Below are 24577 nucleotides of genomic sequence, written 5' to 3' on the forward strand. Positions count from 1 at the left end.
GTATTTCTTTTTTTGTTTTGAAAAGAGAGTTATTATTTTACAAGTTGATTTTAAAATATTCTATACATACATATAAACTTTAAATATATTAAAAAATTATAAGGAATCTTTGAGTAAACTGCGAGTATCATTTAAGTAGGCTATATCGTGGCCGGGCTGAGTGTCCTCTTTTTTGGAAATCAAAATATGTCACCCTACCCGTGATAGTTCTTAAGCAGCAATATTGACGCGCTTCTCTGTTCCTGCTGCCAGGGGCAACTTGATTACTCAAGAGCCCGACGGCCCCGCCCCCTGATTGCACCTCCCATTCAACAAAGCTCTGCTTCGCCGCCATCCGTTCAGATTTCCGTCTGCTGAAGTGAATTTAGATCAACTTTTTTAAAACACAGAGCGCTGCCAACATGGCCTACACGACCGCGGGTGGGACAAAGAAGAAGGTCTGCTACTACTATGACGGTATGGGACATTCAGAGTGTCTCAATTGGCAGAAGTGCTGCACTGAGACGTCTGGGCAAGGCTAGCGTTAGCCGCTTAGCCAGCTGCCGAATGAATGATGTTTAACACTAGTTAGCTAGCTAACGAACAAACGTTAACTGTTGTCGCCCTGCGTGTTAACTTCTTTTACAATGCACACAGCAAAGCAAATGTGCACTTTTCAGTCTACCCAAGTCGAATGAGAGTGTAAAAAGAACTGCACTCAACATTTTTATATGTAACTGGATAAACGTGACAGCGATTAACACTCATTATCATCATTGAACCGGTTATCTTCCGCCGGACAGCGGCTTTGTACACCGGGCTGTCCGCACGTACCCGGATGACTGAGTCGAGGTGATGAGAAACTGAAGCCAGTGAAGTTACTTTATTTTGTGAGGCATCCAACTGTGCCTCTCATCCTCCCTCAGTGTGCTCAGGCCTAACTGATGCCTCGAAGTGTTTATGCCTCTGTGAGCCATGTTAGCAGATTTTCAGATCTAGGAAACGCCATCGATCTTTCCTATAGGCGTCACATAAGTGTGGAACTAAGCAGGTCAAGTCAACGAGGACATAGTTATTTTCATGTTGAACTGGTATAATTTTTCATTTGAACTGAGGTAGTGTCTCAAAGTGTCACTTGCAGGCATCAGAAAGGCCTGTATTGATGTTAAGCCTTTTTGCATACACTAATATTACTCACGTTACTTTTTAGTAGTGTCATGCTACAGAGACATCCAGGCCTAGAATTGATGTCCAGACATAAGGGAAAGCATTTGCTTGCCACAAGATCAAACAAATCTTTCCCTTCTATTCTTTTAAACTGAAAGTGATATGCATAAATGGCCATTTAAACTGAAATCACGTCTGATTAATTAATTGCAACCTCCTTATATTTTCGTTTACATATTGTGCAGCACTAACTGCAAACAGCATGCTCTATTATACTGCAAAATAGGTTACATTTCTCTTTGTAAGTTTTTATTTCTAAATAGTTTAAAAGCTAGTTATCGGCATTACACTTGGGCATATTTCCCTCTAAAAACAGCACCACAGTGTAACACATTAAGGCAGCGGTCCCCAACCCCTGGGGTGCGGACCGGTACCGGTCTGTGGGTCTTTTGAACCGGGCCGCACAGAAAGCATAAATAACTTACATTATTTATGTTTTGTTTATTATCTGAACCTAAACTATGTTTTATTTTGAAAAATGACCGGATTCTCTCCGTTACATCCGTCTATGACTCGCTCTTGACGCAAGTCAAGAAGTCTCGGTCTCGTGATACGTTACAGCTAAAATTAAACCCACAAGCTAGCGAAATGATTAAAAAGGGAATAATTTTATTTTGTTGCATTTATCCGCCACATCTTAAAGGCCGGTCCGTGGAAATATTGTCTGACATTAAACCGGTCCGTGGCGCAAAAAAGGTTGGAGACCGCTGCCTTAAAGGACAAGGATCAACATTTTACAGAGACAAATAGTTGAAAAGGGCCCCCAACTTAGATCACTCTTGCTTAGATAAAGAGTAAAAAACTGCAGTTCCCAGTTTTTTTTTTTGTTGTTTTTTTTTTATGAAATTACTGTAACCTTAAAAGTAGCAAGTATTAAACTGAAAAGCTGCTTTTAGCCAGGGGAGAGGATCAAAGTACTGCTTGAAAAGTGAAGAGTCCATCCATCCATCTTCCACTGCTTTATCCAGGACTGGGTTGCAGGGGCAGCAGTCTAGGGGCGACCCAGTCCCCGAAAAGTCAATAGTGGATGTTCATATTCATAAAAATAATGTTGACTAATGTAAGTTCAAGTCATTACTTTGCGTCAGAATATGTGTGTAGTTTCATATTGTTGGTTAAGACATTACTTCTTTGATAACGGACATTTTCAGTGAAGAGGACCATTTATTTTTTATTATTGCTATTTTATTAGTTAACTCCTTACATTTGTCGCTTGGTTCTTTACTCTAGAACCAGTCTTGATCAGAGGAAAACTAAAACAAAAAAAACAAACTTAAACTTCTCCATAGTCAAAATGCAAAGTTGGTGATAAGAAATCTGAAATATTGTCATACCATTATATGTTAAATACATTTTAGAATAGTATTCTGAGATTTAAGTCAGTATCAGTCAGTTCCCGTTTTTAAACTCTACATGACATATTCATGCTATTGCATCAGGGGCTCTGACCTTTGCTTCCTTTTTTTTTTTTTTTTTTATTTGCAGGTGATATAGGAAATTATTACTATGGACAGGGGCATCCCATGAAACCACATCGTATCCGAATGACTCACAACCTGCTTCTGAACTATGGCCTTTACAGGAAAATGGAAATCTATGTAAGCTTCTGATCACACATTTATAGTATTGCAGTTATGACACAATGTGACATTGCAGTGTTTTTTATTTTCATCCAGCTGCTTTATCTTGTGTTTTTAGAGACCACACAAAGCTACAGCAGAGGAGATGACAAAATATCATAGTGACGACTACATCAAGTTCCTCCGATCAATACGACCAGACAACATGTCTGAGTTCAGCAAGCAGATGCAGCGCTGTAAGTTCTATAAGCAATCTAGACATGCAAGGAGTTTCATTTAAACAGATTGTTTAATTTACTTAATTATTAAGTCTTTATTTTTCTGAAAATATAATAACTTAAGAGATCCCAAAGATGATCTTTTAGTAGGTTTTTGCAAGCATGAAATTGAGAGCATTCAGATCGCTATTGCTATTTCATATTTAAATGAATGAATTGATAATTGCACTATTTAGGCTCCAATGTGGCCACTTGTCCCTATCTGTAGTAACTGCTGTTTAGTCTCAAAAAATGTCCTGCTCAAAGAAATATCTGATTAGTTACCTGCATTGTACAGTGAAATGTTTGTGTTATTTAGCCTAACTTTGCTGATACTAAATTTTGTGTGGACAAAATAATAGGAGCCGCTAAACACCTAAATCCATGGAACATGTAGAAACTTTGGGATGTGTGTTCATGGTAATAAATGTATGAGTTCTTGTCACTTTTGCTTGCAGTCAATGTTGGAGAGGACTGTCCTGTATTTGATGGTCTTTTTGAATTCTGCCAACTCTCTGCTGGTGGCTCTGCTGGTAAGAAATAATGAAATACATTTTTAGTAGAATAGACATTTTTGCTAACTGTCAGATAACTACATATAGATCAAGAGGAGGCACAAGGAGAAGAATGACTTAATGAGAGTGATGTCTGTCCTTTCTGCTCTTTGACTCATCAAATGTAGATACATGGTATATTTAGCTAATGTCTGATCAGGATCAGGCCCATATGAGCTATGCCTGCAAGGTATTATAAGCAGGACTCATCCTCACAAGACCACAGTGGACAATTTGGAGTCACAAGGTCACCTGGTCTACATGTATATGGACTGGGTTAGATATGGAGATAGATCAATACCTGTTGATGAAATAAAAACTTCTGAAGAAATTTGTAAACTTGTATTGTGATCAGCTGGCTCAGTGAAGCTGAACCGACAACAGACTGACATTGCAGTGAACTGGGCTGGAGGTCTTCACCACGCTAAGAAGTCCGAAGCCTCTGGGTTCTGCTATGTCAATGACATAGTGCTAGCCATCTTGGAACTGCTCAAGTGAGTTTCACCAACACCACCAAAGGGTATTGACATTTTACACAACATCCATCAACTTGGATGGGATGCTTCTTTAGTATTATCTGAAGTTTCAGGATGAGTTTTTGGAAAACACAGTTTGTGCTAATCTCATCTTGGTCTGTACCATCCCTCTCCCAGGTACCACCAGAGGGTGCTGTACATTGATATAGACATCCACCATGGGGACGGAGTGGAGGAGGCTTTCTACACAACAGACAGAGTCATGACTGTGTCCTTCCACAAATATGGGGAGTACTTCCCTGGAACTGGAGACCTCAGAGTAAGCTTAATTGAAAACATAGTCTGTTTGCATGGGTCTGACCCATGATGAACCAATAGACGCATTAGTCTTATAGCAGCCAACATGTCCAGATGAAATTGTGATAAATATTCTATTGTTATATCATTATGATCTTTTTCTCTTTATGAAATGTGTTAACATCCTGTTTTTAGGATATTGGAGCTGGAAAGGGGAAATATTATGCAGTCAACTTCCCTCTGCGGGATGGTATCGATGATGAGTCCTATGAGCAAATCTTCAAGCCTGTAAGTGATACCTAGAAAAGGAAAAAAATAAACAAGGCCAAATCTAATGCCAGTAAAACCATGAACACGTTTTTCTTTTAATGAACTTGAACAAGACATAACTAAAGTTTTTATGCCAGATTCAAGGTTATTTTTTCATTATGAGGCTGAATTAACAGAAGTTGTTTTGAATAAGATTCTAATAATTCTGAATATGTGGAGCACCTTGACATTTGTGAAATTTTATGAAAATGACAACTCTATAAAGAAAAACACAAAGATATGAAAACAGAAATAGAACAGAACAGAAACAGTCTTTTTGCTGCTCTGAGTGGTTTGGGGGATTTAACAGGTGATGAACTCAATGTCTTTCCTGCAGGTGATGGCCAAGGTGATGGAGATGTACCAGCCCAGCGCTGTGGTTCTCCAGTGTGGTGCAGACTCTCTCTCAGGAGACCGCCTTGGCTGCTTCAACCTCACCATTCGTGGTAAACATACACATACAAACTCAAAGGAACCTGTCAAATAAAAGCTTGCATGCCAAGGTGGCTCTTGTCTAAAAGCATTTAAGTTATTAAAGCTTGGCTTGCTCTTTCATTGATGACTGTTTCATTGCAATTCTTATTTCTCATAGGACACGCCAAGTGTGTGGAGTACATGAAGTCTTTCAACCTTCCTCTGCTCATGCTGGGTGGAGGAGGATACACCATTCGTAACGTGGCCCGCTGTTGGACCTATGAGACAGCTGTGGCTCTGGACACAGACATTCCAGATGGTTCGTCACTGACTTCATTTCAATCAACACAAAGTTTAATGTGATTAGAGGCTGAAAGATCAGTAGGAAGATGCCTTCAGAGCTACTGTGTGTAATACAGAAACTGATACTCATTCATGAGTATCTTTCTGGGTGTTTTACTTTTATGTAGGCATAATCTAGAAAATGGCCTCCTTCAGTCTATTTTGATGATGACAATATTAATAATATAATATGAATTATAACAATGATCCCATAGAACAAAACTGACTGTTTTGCAACACTGTATCCTCATATAACCTCATCATCATCAGTCATTGTTTGTTTTATCATACATGTCAGCTGACATTCAAGAGGAAATGAGGACAGGGCTAACAGTAAGCTAACAGTTATTCTGCTTTGGGGTTGATCTAAATTTCTCCATTAATAAGCAGCCTGTTAGCTGTCAAACACTGACAACAGACAGAATTACTGACTAGAGTTTGAAAACCAGATCAGCTGAATTCAACTGAAACTTCGAATACAACAAATGCAATATTGTGTTGTCACAATGCATGAGACTTGTGTTCACTGACATCCGAACATTGTGAATGACAGTTAAATACAATCTCAAATGAAGAGAACTTTAACAGTCTTTTCCCCAGAATCTCACCACAACACTACTGAAGGAGTGTTCCTCCTGGTTTTCTGGTTGTTCGGAAGTTCAGTGATCCATGAGCTTTGTCTTGCTGGCTAAGTCCTTGGTCTGAAAATGTTGAATGGACAAAAGCTCTGATACCACTATGAAACTTGATGCTATTAATTTGGTTCCAAACTCATCTACACTACAGCAGTGCAGTGGACTGAACACAGATGTGTTGGAAACAGACACTGAACCCACACTTATGATGGTAACTAAATGGAAGCGGCACCCCCTTCTCATGTTCTGGGTTTTGGGGTGTAACACCTCCTCAGGAAAGGGACAGCCTGTCTACTACCTTTGCTCACAGTCAGCTGAGTCAGCAGACTGTCTGTTCTACTGATCATGTGTAACATAGAGAGGGGATGTAATCACAAGCTGTCAAATGGGCCAGCACTCCTCTTAATGGAATTTCAGGACATTCAGTGCATTCCCAACTTGCTTCTATTCATCCTCCCCTAAGCAGGGATCAATGCAGGTTATGAAGCCTCTGTACATCACATTAACAGGTGTGTTAAGGCATTTTCATTCCAGACGACTGATAATTTGACATTTTGTTTAATCTATGACATATATCTTCTCCAGATGTTTTTCTGGGCTCACTTGTCACTTCACGATGTTTCTGTTGCAGAACTGCCCTACAACGACTACTTTGAATACTTTGGGCCTGACTTCAAGCTGCACATCAGCCCATCCAACATGACCAACCAGAACACACAGGAATACATGGACAAGATCAAGTAAATGGACTTGTCTTTTAAAGGCATATTTGTTATTAGTGGAGATCATTCAAACATGTATAGTCATAATCTAAAATTTACAATCTAAGCCTAAAACATGTGGCTGGGTCACTTATGTTTCCTCTCTTACCATCTTGATGCTCACTGTTCTACCTTCAAAATATTAAAGTGGTAGTTGCAGGTACAGTCTAACAAACCTGATCTTCACTGGGTTTAATAGCTTAGTGAAATAAAATTAGTGAGTGAAATTGAAGGATAAACCTAATCTTACATATCCCCATCATAGATTGCAGTTCCAGCACTTCAACAATGAATGTGAAAATTATTCCTGTCTTTTTGTGAAAGTACATTTCCTAGTTAGTTGTTCAGACTGCTTCAGGTGATGTCTTGGCTGTTTAGGCAGCGACTCTTTGAGAACCTGCGGATGCTTCCTCATGCCCCTGGAGTTCAGATGCAGGCCATCCCAGAGGATGCCGTTCCAGAAGACACCGTAGATGAGGACATAGAAGATCCTGACAAACGTTTGTCCAGTAAGACATTCCTTAATTTCCCCACATTCCTCTCAGTCATTTATTATGTTTAACATTTAACATTTAGTTCTTGTCAATATCCTTCACAGAACAGTAAAAGTGAGGATGTCCGTCAGTATGATCGTATTCATGTTTTCTGTCATCTCTACATTTTTGGCAGAACAGAAGGGCCAAATCTTGTGTTCGTAAAACACAGACACTCTCACAAGCCAAATAGATTTGCTTAATATCGCTGCTAGCTATATTTGGCACCCCTGACCTTGGTATCCCCAGAGAAAGTGACTTAGATAGTTAACTTGGGTAATCATGAGCTACACACACATCTACAAAAGTTGAGGTAGTGATTGTGCATGTGCAAAATTTGAGTACTTTTCCCTGGTACACTTTAGAAGTTTTCAAACAGTCTATTTGATTACTTGGGTTAGAGTTTTGTATTTTATAGCACAAGCTCATTAGAGTGAAGAGATAGATGATGTCAAAGATCAAAATGATATAAGAATCTTTTCCCAAGTTCCCCAAGAAATTTGTCAAAGCATGTCTTCCATCATTATTGTACAACCTAAAGGAAGAGATTCTGGAGGCACCGGAAATACACCTGTCTACTTTATTAAAAAGCTCTGTGGTCTAGTTCTAATGCCAGACGCTCTGACCTGTCTGCAGCTAAACTTTTCTATCAGAACCAGCATGAACTTCTTCAGCAAGTTTGAGCTACAGTTGCACTTCTCTTGGATCAGACAACATGGTCAAGCCATTTCTTGGACCACTTCTGATATGTCCTGATCTCTGCAGGCCAGGATCATCCCAAAGAGCTGAAGTGTTGGAAATGCGCTCTGTCATTTACTTATTACAGTTTGGGCCTTATCAAAGTGTCTCTTATTGCCATACTGGACCATATTTCACAAATATCCAGGACATTGTCCTCACACTGTGTAGTGAGACCACCAATGTGGTGGAAATACATTGATTGACTAAGCTCTTGTTACTTTAAACCCAGTTCGTCCTTAACCAGCTCCATGGACTATTAGTTCAGGAGTATGCTGATATGCTGATTTTGTTTTTCTAATATTATAGCTCAGTATCGTGTTCTAGGATGAATAAGAGATGAAACATTCCTTCTACTTTACCCAGCAACCACATTTTTTATTTAATACCGCTCAGCTGTCAAGCTGATTGGTCATTAACATGAATATTTTACAGTCTAGCAGTAAACCTTCTCATCAGTGGTGGCTGTAACATTAACATCTACACATTGGCCTGATTAACCTTTGCCATAGGACATCCCCATAACGTTAATGCTTGTTTTGTCATGTGGTTGCAGTTCGTGCCACAGATAAGAGAATAGCCTGTGATGAAGAGTTCTCTGACTCTGAGGATGAGGGGGAGGGTGGCAGGAGGAACGTGGCCAATAACAAGAAAGGAGCCAAAAGGCCCAGAGTTGATGAAGACAAGAAGGAAGGAGAGGAGAAGAAAGCCGGTGGGTACTCAATAATGAAAACGAGCAGATGTTTTATTTTTCTAGCTGTAACTGATGTGTTCTCTTCTCTATCCCAGAGATAAAAGAGGAGGAAAAAACAAAGGACAGCAGTGCTGAGAAGACTGACACGAAAAGGTGATTAATCTGTTTTAATAGCTGTCCAAAATATTTCTGTACCCTCACTTCCTCATAAGGTCCAGCTGAAGGCTTTTGTAAGCTGTTTATATTGAGTTTTAGTGAATCCCTGCCTGATCGGTCTCCACCAACCTCACTTTTTCCAAGCATAATTGTTTTACGCAAAGCTTTAGGAAGCATTTGATAACGCTGGACTTTTCTATGCATCATCTTAAAGCAATGGTTTTTGTGCTTACAGGAAGTGTTTAGAGCTTATGTACTCAGATGTGTTTCTAGACCAGGGATGCCAGGGTGAAATCGGTCAGGGGGCCAGATTGTTTTCAAGTGGGACCTCGGGGGGCCAAATTACCGGTACAATTTTGGCCTGGCAAGACCAAACACTAAACAAATAGACATGCTATTTGATATCATTAGGAAGGCCTGCTATACATTAAAAATGAAATGCAATACAATAGCCTCACAATGAAGCATACAATTATATGGCAGCCAAAAGCAATTTACCCTAACTGTGTAACATCAACCTCTGCATGCCAGTAACTTATATTTAAAATATTTTAAAAACAACAAAATGCACTAGGTCACATAAATAACACAAGTAAACTGTAAATTACTTTGATCAGATTTATTGACAACTTGCACATAAAATAATCTCGATGTACAGGCCTAATTAGGCCAATTAAAAAGATGGCCGGGCTAAGTAGGCCTAAAGAAGTCAAAAGATGTACCAAGGTTAAGTACTCCAACAAGCCAAGTGACTAAATATTCAGTAGAAATGAATAAAAAAGACCTAACATTACTACAAACAACTGATAGCACATTAACTTTGTCAATCAACTCCTACAAACATTTCCACATACCTATCTCCTTTATTCCCTCCCCATCATTACTTCCCTGCACTATGAAACATGAGGAGATAAGCCACCTACATTTTACATGTGGAAGCCAGAAGCCTTTTAGTGTTCACCAGCTTGTCCACATTGGGGGACAGGCTCTGGGCCGTGGCTATTTTCATGACATCATTGAGATGTCCATGTGTCAGGCGATTGCGCACTTTCAATTTATTAATATTCATAACTGAAAATGCCTGCTCACATAAGTATGTTGTCCCAAACATACAGAGTATTTTACTTGCAAAGGCAGTGATAATTGGGTACTCGGGTGGCAACGACTGGTAGAATGATTCAATTCCAACAGATGCGTGTGTATCTTTCAACCGCGCGCAGCATTGCAAGTCTATCAGTTCCATCAGTTCCACCCTGAAGACTTTGAGAAGATATACAATTAAAACGAACCTTCATATGTCTCTCGGCATTTCGAGAAAGCGGCTTGCTGTTTTTGGAGGGATGAGGCTAGCTTGTTTAGCTTCTGTGTCCTACGTTGCACTGTGTATTCGCTGTACTTCTCCTGATGGGTCTCGTAATGTCGTCTGATGTTGTACTCCTTTGGCACAGCCACTTGTTGCGAACAAATTAAACATACTGGTTTACCCCCACTTCCCAAAAGAAATACTTTTCTTTCCATCTCTCCTGAAAGATGCGACATTCAGCGTCAACCTTCCGCTTTTTAGATAACATCCTGACTGATATCGAGCGGGAGAGACTCGTCCCTTAGTACCTTGGTCAACGCTCGCGCTGCAACAGAGACAGGCACGAGCGAGAGACAAACTGTTGGATTACATGGAAATGAATTAAAAATTAATATTATACTTAAAACCATTAAGAATCAAAAAAGAAAAGTAGATTTAAATGTGTTGATATTGTATCATATTATTATTTAGATATAAAAAAAAACTTCTCAACCACTGTTGTAACCGGGCCGGATGTGATGTCCATTCGGGCCCGCGGGATGTCACCATGGCACCACTGTTCTAGACTGTTCTGTGAATTCCAGTTCTGGAGGAAGTAGTAGATAGAGGAGGCAGTCCTTCATTGGTGTTCACACTAATATCGTGTTCCAGATGATCAGACCTCAAATATGTCTGCAGTGTATCTTGGGTGTGGTTGTAAATTTTGTTTCTGTGTTGGTTTTATGTAGAATGTAATTTTTCAGTTCTTTACAGCCTTTAGTTGTGTATCTTGACTGTATGAAGTGATTTTCTCCATAAACGTCCAGGTGACATCAGGTCTTTTTGTCTTTGGCAGTGTGAAAACTGAGCAGACCAGCAATGCCTGAACTTTCTCTGCGGTGCTGTCCACTGACAAGGAGCCATCCCTTCAGTGAATCACCGTCAGAGGCATCATATTTATTATAACTTTCCTTTTTTTTTTTTAACATGTAAATCTCTTGTGAATTATAAGCATCTCCCTTTGTGTAGTTGTATGTGTGCATTTTTTTCAATCTATCGCTTTTTTTTTTGTGTGCGTCCTTTAATAACCATGACTCCATTTTACTCCAATGTGCTTGATCTTCTGAAGAAATCTTTGAATTGCATATTTTTTAAGAAACTATGGGTGATCTACAGATGATCTTATAATGGTTTGATGTTTAAATTTTGATATTTTTCATTTGTCAATAAAACTTTTGATACTATTACCTAAAAATATGTGTTCCCTTGTGGCACTTTTTGCTCCGAACTGTGTAAGATAAATGGCCACGGAGCTGTGGGAGGAATGGCGGTGTGAGTCGAGGCTCCTGCCAGTCGAAAGCAAACAAAACCTCTCAACTGATAACGCGGGTTCAAAGTTGAACTAAATGAGGAATGAGAGGGAGAAGCCACAGAAATCAGAAGACCTAGGAAAAAGGTCAAGAAATTGTGATGGAGGCAAGGGCTGAAGGAGAGGACAATGGCGGTGAGGCCGCGGCCCGGGAAGAAATTCCGGCGCTATACAAATGCCTGGCGGTCATCACCAGGAAGATTTGTCAGCTCAAAACAACCTACAGGTTCTTAACACAAGCTTTATAAGAAATTGGGGCCCAGGTGAAGTGGGCTGACGAAGGGCGCATGCTGGAGGAGTAGATAGAAACAGCATCCCGGTGGCAGTGCGTTGGAGATCCAGAGTAAGAGGATAGCTACTTGTATTTCAGAGATCCAGAAATACAGACGGTACCTGAGTGAAACGGAAGGTACAGGTGTAAACATGGTTTACAAGTAGACACAGGATAAGTGGCCAATATACTGCAGGAAGATACTGTAAAACCTTAGCTTATATTCTTACACAAATTATTGGGAGTAAATGTATTGCACCGAGGGGGGTTATATTTTAGTTTATTCATGCGACTTTAGATATAAGGCCACAGTTTTTCCTCAGTATATAGGCTTCTCCTAAACATAACAAATAAATAAAGATTTTGACTGGTAAAGCAGAAATATGGGGAAATGTTGGACATTGCTAGAAGGCAATGGGGACCCCATTTAGGGGCTCCATCCATCTCTAGTGAGCCCCCCACCACCACCAACATCGGGACCCACCAAGAGGGAGTTGGATAGTTACGGAAGCCCATTGGAAGCACTGTTCTGGTGTCATAGTTCATAATGTAGTTAACATTCTCAGTGTTAGTGGAGACGAGGAGGGAAATCTGAAGGAAGGACAAGATGCATCATATCCAACTAAAAGTGGTGTCTTTAATGGGAATGGGTTGAATAACCCAATGAGAAGAGGGAAGGTCATGAGAAAACTAAAAAAGGAAAAGTCACAGATTAGTTACTGACAAGAAACACATTTATCAGATCAGGAACATGAAAATTTGCAAAAGTTGTGATTTAAAATTGCATTCTATTGTTCACACAAAAGGGGATAAGATAAAGAGGGGTGTTATATTGTAATCAGGGGGCAAATAGAAAACCAATTGGTTCGACTTATGTATGTCTATGCACCTCCTGATAGTGATAATGTTTTTTTTTCAGGAATCTATTTGAGGCCATGTCTGGAGGGTAAACTAAAAACATAAAACATAAAAACAACATATCAGGACCCAAAGGCCAGAATAAACAAAAAAATGGTAACCTTACTAACTGGTTCAATCTGGAAAGGTCTACCAGACAGGGGGGCTGTCTGTCACCGACGCTCTTTGCAATTTTCATCAAGCTTTTGGCTCAAGCAATACGAGAGAATGAAGGATAGAGGTGAAAGGTACAAAGCACAGAATTGGGTTTTGCGGATTACGTCTTGTCATTCAAGACTTAACCTTCTCTTACAATGTTTTTTTTTTTCTCCAGGTGGATGCTGCATGCCGGACTGGACTCAGTGCCACCAGAACCATCAGCCACATACCCACTACTATACTATTTTGCTATATTGTTGAGGTATATACTGTCTCCAAGGCAGTGTCTATAGTGTTCAGAAATTAAATCCACTGTGTGCCACTGTGTTGTTTCTGTTACTTTGACACTTACTGAATGTCATAAGTGTGTCTTAAAATGTATTATGGAACATTTAACTTACCTATGTACTACACACGTATATTCCCTATTATACAATTTCATACAACTTTATTAGATAAAATCAGTTTTGCATCCACAGGCAGCACTGTTTAATGAAAAATGGACAGACACCAATAAATATGACACTATGGGCCAAATAATACGCACATACAACTACAACTATCACTGAAACTCTGTCATCCCCCACTTTGGGCAAAGGCCAATTTTCAAACCCCACCTTGGGGAGGGGGGAGACTGGCGATTGTACAATTGGCGATTGACTGGATAGCAGCCGACATATTAATTACGTTAGGTTATAATTTAATATATCTTTATGAATGAGGGTGAGTGTTAAGGACCAAGCAGTGAGGCAACAGGAGACAGGAACATAATTCAAAAAATAGGGTTTTTATTTGCCCAAAAAATAAAATCTTTTTACATAAACGAACAGAAGTTTTCTAGGCCTATAAAATTGGTCAACAAAAGATAACTATACTCAAAGTAACTGAGATGTGAGAACAGACCTTCCATAAGGCCACAAAGGAGCACATATATCCTGGTTTGGCCAAACCAAACGAAAGACAAGGGGGAACCAAAATGGACATCAACTACAACTAACAGAGGACAAACATAACTAAACCCAAATCCCCCCCTGACACAGCAGGGAATGGTCTGGTCCAATGAGCTGGGTGCCATAATTAAGAGTGCACCGCCCTTAGCCTCGCCTTTGGCTCCACCAGGACGTGACCTCCCACCATGGTAACTCAAAAGAAAAAAATGATTAATATAACAGAATTAAGATAAACTAATAGTGAACCCTCCATTGCTAAAGTGTGCACTCACTAAAACAATATATGGCTCAAAATAAATAAACTGGTTTTAAATTAAATTAGCTGTGTGAACTTGTGTAGTATGAAATGTTTGGAGTGACTGACTGCAAATGAAACAAAATGGAGTGTGTGTGTGTGTGTTTGCGTGTCACCATGTGTGGCTGGCCATCATATGGTGCTATGAGTTTATATCGAACATGTCACTGTTTACAAAGTCAACATCTAATCTGTCCTTACAAATGAAAGTTGGTGAAGTGCCTGTTTGGAGCACAGTGCTGAGAGTGAGTTTCCCCATCATTGAACTTTGGCCACCATCAGATCCTCACTCACTTGCGTCATGAGAGCGGGACAAAGTCTCTAGGACATATAAGGCGTAGGTCTGTGTATGTTCTGTGATATATTTATTTTTCTTCATCCGTCTCGTTTCAGTTTTTGCCGGTGCACACCCAGTGTTTTTCTTGAGCTTGCTCACTCTTTCACTGTTGATCAGAATATAAATGAATGTTATAGCTATGAAAATAAAAACGCGCAAAACCCATGAAATTGAAATACTGTTGAGAAGGCTAATCAGTACAAAATCCTAACGACACTGAACGCATCTCCGTCAGCATAACTATCTGAAGTCACGCCTGAGAGACATCTACTAAACCGTAATAAATGTATGTTTGTTTTTTTGACATACCTTTTCCCATAATATGACTATGTATCTTAAGTCTAAACTATATGTATTAAAAAGTAACCTGATATATGTTTTCTCAACCCTAATCTTGCAACCAAACTCTAACATCAATTGAAAAACTACAAATTGCTGCGGAAATGTCCGGAAGTTGCAATATACAGCTCTATGCTCCGCCATATTGTTTTGTAGTTCCAATGTGTTTTCTCTATTATGTGAAGTCATAATCAGGAATATTGTTGGCTTATTAATAGGTTTTGAGAATGAGGAACACATTTTATAGGTCAAACTCTGCTGTCAAACTGTGCTTCTTATTGATAAAATGGCAAGACCATGGTTGTTTTTATGGCCCTCATCAGTGGCTCCCCCTATTGACACTGATTCGGTTATAGTAGTATAGATCAAGCGCTTTCCAAAACTGTTGATCCCATATTTGTATCACATTTTGTTGCTTCTTTATGAGCCTTCAAAAACATCCCAATTTCAAGGTTCAAAGGTCATTCCTGAGGAGAAGGAAACACCCAAGTTTTCCATTCTGAAATATGTTACTTCCTTGGTCAAGACCTCTCCAATGATATATTCATTGTCCACCTACGATAAAATTTCATTTTAATCTTGCTCCAAGCCAAGCCTCTTTCAGGTGTACTTTCTCAGATGCCTTAGGGTCCCAGCTAGATAAAACAAGTCCAACATTTTTTAAGGCCTATTTGATGGCCAAATATGTTCAATATATTGATGTTTGCCTTCCAAACAGACAGATTTTTATATTTGGATCAGTTTAGACCCAATCTTCCCCATTAAAATATGTATTCTTGCAAATAAGTATATTTCCCCATTCCCTTAATATGGCCATGAACACAGCCTAGGTACGCGTTCTGTCGATCGAGCAGCACCTATAGCTAGTGCTATCCATGGCGCTCTGACACTTGACCCATGAATCAGCATGGGTGTACATATCATGGCCACACAATGATGGGACTTAACATTTTCATTCTCCATACACATGAATTTTTTAATTTACAGCACACACTTGTGCTCATCATCGCTACACCATCCCCAAAAGGAGAGACAGTGATTTCATGCACGTAGCATAATGAGTGAGATCAGGAAAAGGGTGGATGGAGAATGCACTGTTATTGTAATCTTATACCAACTGGAGAATTAATGTTTTTATTCAGGTGTTTTAGCTGTAATCTCTGGAGTGGAAATAGACACGATTGAGATCATGAATCAATGATGGAAAAAACAACCTGATTCTACGATTTGTCAATTATAGAGAAAATGTGATTAATCAGATTCAACTATGAAAATCCTTAGTCGAGGACACCCCTTGAATATTCCACTTCTAACTACTTCATTTCCACCTATTAAAAACCACTGCTATTTTGAACAAAGAAATCATTCTAAGCAACTGAGTACATAATGAAGCAGTAAAAAACTATAAGTCCAGTATTAATGCAGAGGCCTATAGAGGGAGAGATTAAGTAAAACTGCAGAATACATACCAAACTGGACTGGGCTGCCACTCCACAATATCTCAGTTTTTTCCTATAAAGACAAGAAAGAACAACAAAAAAGAAAGACATCTATCATTATTCTAAAAGGCATTATCTGTGGTTGCAGTCACTGACATTGGGACATTTCAGATATTTACATTGTTTCATAATGATATGTTCAGTATATCAGGAGAACAAATAATTTATACATACTTTTTTGTATCTTCTTCCTCTCTGTAATTGTCTTTGTTGCCACTGCAATATATTATAGTTCACTCATGTGTCCTTTAAAACAGCGGTCCCCAACCTTTTTTGTGCCACGGACCGGTTTAATGTCAGACAATATTTCCATGGACCAGCCTTTAAGGTGTGGCGTATAAATGCAACAAAATAAAATGATACGATCGGCATAAAAACGGTGCTATTTTCTAAATGTCATAATAAACGTGAATCCACTGTGCACTCGTATGCAACTTTATTAGCAGCGTCATCGTAACATCCTCTCTGCCCCCTAACCCCAAACCTAAATGCAGCTTTCTTTTTCATGGAAGTCACAGGCTCTTCTCCTGTCTCCTGTTCCCCTTCACAAAGAAACGATCCTTTTTTTAATCATTTCGCTAGCTTGTGGGTTTAATTTTAGCGGTAACGTATCACTTGACCGAGACAAGCTCAAGAGTGAGTCATAGACGGCTGTAACGGAGAGAATCCGGTCATTTTTCAAAATAATACATAGCTCAGATTCAGATAATAAATAAAACATAAATAATGCATGTTATTTATTCTTTCTGCACGACCCGGTTCAAAAGACCCACGGACCGGTACTGGTCCACGGCCCAGGGGTTGGGGACCGCTGCTTTAAAAGACTACAATATTCCTTCTTACTTATGTAATGTATTTATAAACAGAGATAAGGAGATATCGCTAATCGACAGAACATGAGATTACTAACTTAATTAACTGAAAATATCTAACAAACATTAGTGGATACCTGACTTTTTTACCATGTCTGTGGGCTTGGCTTGTCCCCCCATGTTGGTCTGCTCCATGTACCCCTCCATGTTCGCCTTGCTTGGTCCTTCCAGTGGGTCAGAGGGTGTGAGGTGCAGTGTAATTAGCTCCTCCTCATTGGCATCTGGATCCTGGGTCCAACCTGTGTGGTAAAACACATTGTCAAATCTCAACCAGATTTCAAGAAAATTTTGAGTCTCCTGGATCTATTCAATTTCTACACTTTGTGACTGTAACTGTAACCCAGAATATTATCACATGGTTTGATTTACTCAGGTTCTTGCATCACCCTGTCAGAGTTTTTTACACAATAATGGCCAGGTCCCTGCTCCCTGTTCTGAAAGCTGATGCTAACAGCCTCAATAAACTCATCAGGAAAGCTGTTCCTGTCCTAGGAGTGGAACTCTAGTTGGCTTATTAGAAGGAAGAGGAGGATGCTGAGAAAACTCTCAGCAACAATTTCTGTCACCCCCTGCATGCCACACATGTACATTAGTCTCACTATTATTGGCATTTACTCCGTTCACACTATTATAAAATAATAATCTGGCATAAAAATGTCCTTTCGCATTAAACAACGTTTATTTTATGTATAATATTGTTTATAGAAGACAATGACAGTAATCATGATATAAACTTAAAAATTACATCAAGTTTTAACAATTAAACTAAAATATTTAGTTCACACTAACGTGTGCAGTGAAGGCGCATTGCAATTTTATCATTTTATATTTTGATATGGACGAAGGAGACAGCAATGCCAGACGGCCAAACCTTTCCTAGGAGAAAACTGATGTTTTGGTCTGGGAGGTCCAAGATCACAGTCGCCAAATATATGGTAAGAACCTCCGTGGACTGAGCGAAAGTAGCCTGGGAGGAGGTTAGTGTTAATCAGATTTGCTCCAATACACTAAGAAATGTTGCCCAGTGTGGAAAAAACAAGTAATCAGAAAACACACTCTTTTCCATTAATAAAGATGCTCACATTTAGTGACCTATATTTAAACCTGAGTAACAAAGATGAGCAGTGTTCACAGATTACAACATAAACAAATACCATGCATGCATCTCACATTCACATATATTAGTATTGTAGGCTAGCTATAGTCTAGCTGTGTTTCCATTTATACAGAAAAGTTTAAAAAGTGGTTGACTTCCCCATCTTTTGAATGAATACAAAAGGTCATGTTTAAGGGTGTCGAATGAGACATTATGCCTCATGTTATTGCATATCCCATACTACTCTTTGGTGAGGCCCCACGTTCATACAGTAACTATTACAGTTACAAGTTACAAGATATGGCTATTTCTTCCTTTGCAAGTTAGAAGATTGTTTTCATAGTCTGGTGTTTAGTAATGAAACCATTGTTAATCATTCCTTCAATATATTAACTATTTGAATAATAGCAAAATAAGGCATCATCTCACAAAACACCCCGCAGACACACATCTTACCTGGAGACTGGCAGAATCTGCTTTCCCGGCAGGAGGTGGAGCTGCGGGGGGAAAGACTGAGAAATATACAATAATTGTGAGAGAAAACTAAATTAAAATAGCATCAGATGGCATAGTCAGTGGCGCCTTAAAAAACAACGACAAAAAACGTAATGTTAACTTGCCGTAAATGAAAAAGCAAAATAACCATAAAATGCCTGAATCCTGCAGCGTGAAAGAGGAGTAAAATAATTAGATCATAAATATTTAAGAGTGGAACAATAAAAAAATCTCTATTTTTAACTGGGGCAAGAGGCCGAGGATAAGGTTTTACAACTCTCCAGATCCCCAAAAACAAAGGAAGGCTAACTTTACCAAACCTCTCAGAATATTACAATGCAGCACAAATTTGGCCCTTGGTGTACCGGTGTTATTCTAATTATAAGGCAAGGTAATAATGCATCAAGAAGCCGTGTTACCTACTGACACTGTCAATGTCTTACTGTTGTTTTTTGCTGTGTTAATATATATATGTGGCCACATGGGGGCGATATGACACAAGCCATATAGAGGCATCTGAGTGTGCAGGTATAGTGTTGGTGGTTTGAAGAATATATTACTCTTGACATAAATTAGACTTAATCAATATCATAGACATTTATTGTCAGTCAACAGTTTATCATTAGTTTAGTCTTAGCCACCTACATTTATTTAAAAAAGAAACGAAGATCAGAAATACTGTCTTACGGTATGTTGGCATAAACAAAACCCAGTAACAATGAGTTCGGTCCACAGAAGCTCTAGGTTACCCTCGAGCTCTGTCATCCAATATCTCTTGTCTGATAGAATAATAGCCAGGTTAAGCCTTTTTTTAAATCAGTCGAGTTGAGCGATGTCTACTGATTGAAAGTAATGTTTGTACATCAGATGCTACTTCAGGAAGATTTTCTTCATAGCATTTAAATCATTGTAACTGTCTGAGTTTTAAATGAGGCACCATAGTCACTGGGGTGAGTACTCTGTCCAGGACAACACTGAAAGTGAAGTGCCTGTATCCACTTCTCTCGTCTCAAAGGCCGATTTTTTTTCCGTTCGGCAGCTGATAAAATCTTAGATCAGGGTTCTTTACGCTGTTAGTAGATCACTCTACACAGCACAACAGCTTTTGGGTATTTGTATTTGTTTTCTGGCACATGGAAAATAAAAGTCAATGGAAAGCTCTTGATTGTTTTCCCGTACGGTATGGGTGGGGCTTAAATGCGCTCTGTGGAGAAAAGATGTGACGACGACGACGAAAGTGATGATAAAGATAAATGTTGAATGTCTAAAAAAGGAAAGCAATTGTTTATTAATAATGAAATGTCTTATTTCATGCTCTGTAACTAAACAAAAATATGTTTTATCCGATTACTTGATTAATCGGTAGGATTTTCAGTAGAATACTTGAAAAACATGGTTTTTCCACAACCCCATTCATAACCTTTGGGACTGGAATTGTAGCCAGGTTACGGAATCTGGTGTAAAGCCTGTTGCAGGAAACCATTAAAGGTCTATACAAACTAAAGGTAGATTTCCACGTGGTGTTTGTGAATATAAATCAGGTCTAGGTTCTGTATTAATAAAGTGAAAGTATCAAAAGTCTGAGTCCACAGGGAAATGCTCACAAGCTTTACTGAGAAACAGACCGAAAACCATCCGTCAAAACTTCTGGAACTTTGCAATGTGATCTCTATCCTTAGCCAAACCCAGGCCACCTTAACTCACCATACAACGTTGCAGAATATAGAATTCATTGAAGTCTTCTATATTTATGTTGAATCAGTCAGCCATTCGGCAGAAAGATTGTTTTTAAGCTCGCTGCTTATTGGCTCATCAAGTTGTTGCTACTACAGCGCCAAGGAGGAGATTAAAAAGAAAAAAAAAAAAACTCCAGGGATGGTTTTCTATTTAAAACCATAAATATATCTTCTTATGGATGCCAACACTTCAAAATAAAACACTGGGAAAAGGTTATGAGACCTTTAAAGTCAGGTAAACTTACAGTGTGAATTACACAAATAACAGATGAAGCTAAAATTTTATTCACATTTATTTTTGCTTTTAGTGTGCTCACAAAAAATTAGAACACCTTAAGCAGAGGAGTTTAATAGCATTTTTGTAAGCAAAGTTACATTCCTTTTCTAAGTCAAACTGGTCAAAGCTTCTGCAGTATTTACAAAAGGAAAAAGGAGAAAATTAGAAGAGAGAGACAAGATGCTACACAAACATTTGCATCTGATAGGTTCCTTAAATCTTGTCAAAGACCACTGAAGAAGCATTGCCTGCTGTAATAAAAAAACAAACCACAGTATAAACAGTGAACCATTCCACTTATCACAGCTTGGTTTTTGAGTTCAAAAAATTGCTTACAAAGGCCTCCCAGTATGACTTCTTTTTGTATGTGTTGTTACCTTACAAAAATGAGCAGGTGGAAAAAAGAGCTGCAAACTTCATGTGCTTCTTGAGATCAAAGATGTCATTTTGTACAATAATCACAGTTAAAAACACCCTGCCTATACAAACTTACATTTTTTTTATTAATGTCTTAAAACCAACAATAAACAATAAAGCCGATACAACTTGTATTTCTACTGAATCACTGACTGGTACAGCTAATGAGAAGTGAAAAGTTCCTATGAATTTATTTTACTTCCTAAAAAAACTCTAACTCTGGGATCCTTTTTGTTGTTTGATTGTAGAAATTACTTAGTGTTGTATACCATATGGCATTTGTAGATGTTGGTATCATAGTTTTTAGACTACCCTTTACATTATAGTCTGCAGCACATTTCTCAGGCATGCTTCCTCCCTCCCTCCCTCCCTCCCCCTTCATTTAGAGTTCACCCCTTCCCTACGATCTCCTTCCTTCATACAGTGGGCATATGTTCATACAGTTTTGTGTACATTTTGTATAAAAATTCCAAAAGAAAAAAAAAAATAATACTGATCAAAAATATATGGCAGAGTTTGGGTGTATGTGTTGTACATGAAGCCACCCACTTTCCAATGGAATGGACTGAGATGGGTTTTGTGTGTGTGGGAGGGGCAAAAATGTAGAACAACTTTAAAATATCCCTGGTTGTAGACGAGTTCTTCAAAGCCACAAACTGGCATCACTCTAATATACAAACAGGGAGGTGTTCTTTGATTATCTTTTTTCTCTCTCTGTTTTTCTTTTTTTTAATTTCTTATCCTCCCCAAACTTATTCAGCAGCCTCAGCAAGTGCAACTGGAGCTTCTGATGATGCTGGTTCCTGTTGGGCAGGGGTGCCCTCCTCTGCCTTAGGTGTCTCCTCAGTGGCGGGCTTGGCTGGTTCCTCATTCGCCTTTGGTTCCTCAGCAGGAGCGGCCTCCTTGGCCTCCTCAGCAGCTTTCTCTGAGGGCACTGCCGCCACTGCCTCTGGCTTGACCTCTACCTCCTCCTTGGCCTGCTCTGCAGCAGGTTCTGCCCCCCCCTCTGGGGGTTTGGCCTCCTCACTGGCGCCCGCCTCTTCTGCTGTGCCTTCCGCCTTGGCCTCCTCTGTGGACGCCGCTGCAGGGACCTCCTCCTCATTCTCAGCCCCTTCTCCTGTCTGCTTTTTGGTTTTCTTGAAAGAAAACCCACTGAGCTTGAATGATTTCTTGAAGGAAAACCTCTTCTTCTTCTTCTTGGGGGTCTCGTTGCTGGTGGAAGGCGTGGCGCCATCTTCAGCTTTCGTTGCCTCTCCCTCTGCAGGATCAGGAGACGCTGCCTCTACCGTCTCCCCATTTGCCGCCTCTGTTTCAGCGGGGGCAGGTGTGGCCTTCTTTGCCTCTACCTTGGGGCTCTCCTCTGCTGTGGCATTGCCATTGGCCTGTACCTCCTCTTTGCCATTCTCTGCTGCTGCAGGAGAGGCATCCCCATTGGCTTTGACATGGCCATTTTCCTAAAGAGACAGTGTCTGTTAGTGCCATGAACATAGCTGGCATGGCTTCAAGTGTCCAACTGGACAGTGCCACTGGTAGACACAAGGGGCAGCAGACACTATCAAACCATCAGTGACCAACCCTTACCCATCCTGACCTCAGCTCACTTTCTACTTTTAAGCAAACAGACACTTTACATTAAAAAAAAAAATAGACACACACATACACAAAGCAACAGCCGTGCATGAGATCAAAACTCTAGGCGCCTTTCCGTATCTTTTCTCCCTGGATTTCAGACCCAAAGACCGGGACTGGATCGCAGTGCCTTGACTGTATCGCAAGGGGTCGTTGAAGGCCACGGAGCCCCGAGGCCAAGCAGCTGCTCATTAAAACAGCAGATGCTCATTAGTCCAGCACATCACAGGGAGCAGAGTTCACAGGCATTTTCTTCAAACCAACTAAATCTCTAGCAGCCTCCACATTCAATTTCGGTTTCCATCCCACTAAATCAAAAAAATAATAATAATAAATAAATAGATCTGCTCAGAGCATCTACAGGGACGTTCTCGTCTCGTTTCTTGCGCGCTGGCCGGAGAGCATCTCCTCTCTCCGCCGGAGCATCTGGAACAAAAGGCGTGGTGCTCTGCAGGCACTCAGACTTTTGCTTTGGGCCTTGATTTTTTTTTTTCTTTTTTCAGAAAACTTCAACGACTTCTTTCAAAACCACAATCATCCAGGATATTTTTTTTTAGAACAAATCAACCAATCAACCACTGAACACACAACTACAAAGTGATTAAAGACAAAAGGCTTCAACCAAACCATTCGGCTTCATCGTCTTCAAAAAGACAAAACAAATTTTCCCTTCAAAGCATTCTCCGGTTGAGAACAATAAAAAAAAAACATTAAAAACGTCAAATGGTCAACTGTTGCGAGGGAGGCATATACATACACACACACACACATACACATATATATATATATATATATTTATATGGCTTTCTGTTTTAACTCCATTCAATCTCTGCACAATTCCGCACAGATTGCGCCCTGAGTGCGCAGCCCTCCTCCCTCCCTCCTTTCCACAACGACCACATTCCCCGCTGATGGATGCGACAAGGTTGCTGTTAACATATACTTTACCTGTCCATTGGTCTTGGTGGGCGAAGCAACATCCTCTCCCGGCTTCTCAGCCTCGGTTTCAGCTTTTCCAGCGGTTGTCTTGGACAATTGCGCTCCCATTGCTTTTCGTTCGCTCCAACAAAGAAACTGAACCGACCCCCCCCCCCACAAAAAATAACCTACTTAAAAACACACACACACGAACAAAGACACACAAGCTTCTTTGTTGAAACGCAAAAGCTCTTCGCTCGCTGTCCCCCTCCTTGGATCTCTCTGCCTGCACAAAGGGGGGAAAAGTTCACAGGGAAAATAGAAAGCAAAATCCAGTTAGAATGGGGATTATTTTCTTTTTCTCTTTTTGGGGAAGAGGGGGCGGGTTTTATTTTGAAATAGCAGGAAAAAGCTGGCAGGTGAGGAGCGGTAATAAAATCCCAGGTCGGTGGCCGCTGCAGACAGGGCTCCAAAATGGAGAAATTTCCCTTGTGTTAATAAGATGGGGAGTCCAAAGCCCCGGTGCGGAGGTGAATGGGCGCTCCGAGCGATGACGGCACCGCTCCGTGATTCGTCCAATCGCTAACACCACCGCGGGGGAGTGGGCGGGATTTAGGCAAAGGGAGTGAACAATAGATTGTAAATGCTGCGTTCAAGATGCATGGACATAATGGTAATTCAACAGGCGACTAGATCAAAAGTATGACTCTTTACCAAAACTAAATAATTTTAAAAGAGAGTCTTTAAAGCATAACAATTTAATACAAAAGATTATTATTAATAACTA

General features: G+C 39.9%; 2 protein-coding genes across 2 annotated transcripts; one reads left to right on the top strand and one right to left on the bottom strand.

Moving 5' to 3' along the window:
- Positions 1–312: 312 nt before the first annotated feature.
- Positions 313–11483, top strand: LOC115037441 (histone deacetylase 2). The gene is made up of 14 exons (XM_029495993.1): positions 313–456; positions 2692–2804; positions 2905–3022; positions 3502–3576; positions 3953–4091; positions 4251–4392; positions 4566–4658; positions 5017–5125; positions 5272–5412; positions 6702–6810; positions 7210–7340; positions 8659–8814; positions 8892–8949; positions 11091–11483. Exons 1-14 carry the CDS (start codon positions 402–404, stop codon positions 11119–11121), a joined length of 1470 nt encoding a protein of 489 aa, XP_029351853.1. The 5' UTR covers positions 313–401; the 3' UTR covers positions 11122–11483.
- A 10142-nt stretch (positions 11484–21625) lies between these two features.
- Positions 21626–24326, bottom strand: marcksa (myristoylated alanine-rich protein kinase C substrate a). The gene is made up of 2 exons (XM_029496708.1): positions 23821–24326; positions 21626–22697 (listed from the first exon to the last, which is right to left on the bottom strand). Exons 1-2 carry the CDS (start codon positions 23917–23919, stop codon positions 21996–21998), a joined length of 801 nt encoding a protein of 266 aa, XP_029352568.1. The 5' UTR covers positions 23920–24326; the 3' UTR covers positions 21626–21995.
- Between the last annotated feature and the right edge of the window lie 251 nt (positions 24327–24577).

This window comes from Echeneis naucrates, chromosome 24 (genome assembly GCF_900963305.1).
Source record: "Echeneis naucrates chromosome 24, fEcheNa1.1, whole genome shotgun sequence".
Classification (NCBI taxonomy): domain Eukaryota; kingdom Metazoa; phylum Chordata; class Actinopteri; order Carangiformes; family Echeneidae; genus Echeneis; species Echeneis naucrates.

Coding starts and splice junctions, on each gene's coding strand:
- LOC115037441 (XM_029495993.1), top strand. CDS start 402: ATGGCCTACACGACCGCGGGTGGGACAAAGAAGAAGGTCTGCTACTAC. Junction 457..2,691: donor GGTCTGCTACTACTATGACG/GTATGGGACATT, acceptor TTTTATTTGCAG/GTGATATAGGAAATTATTAC. Junction 4,092..4,250: donor GCCATCTTGGAACTGCTCAA/GTGAGTTTCACC, acceptor TCCCTCTCCCAG/GTACCACCAGAGGGTGCTGT.
- marcksa (XM_029496708.1), bottom strand. CDS start 23,919: ATGGGAGCGCAATTGTCCAAGACAACCGCTGGAAAAGCTGAAACCGAG. Junction 22,698..23,820: donor CCACCAAGACCAATGGACAG/GTAAAGTATATG, acceptor CTGTCTCTTTAG/GAAAATGGCCATGTCAAAGC.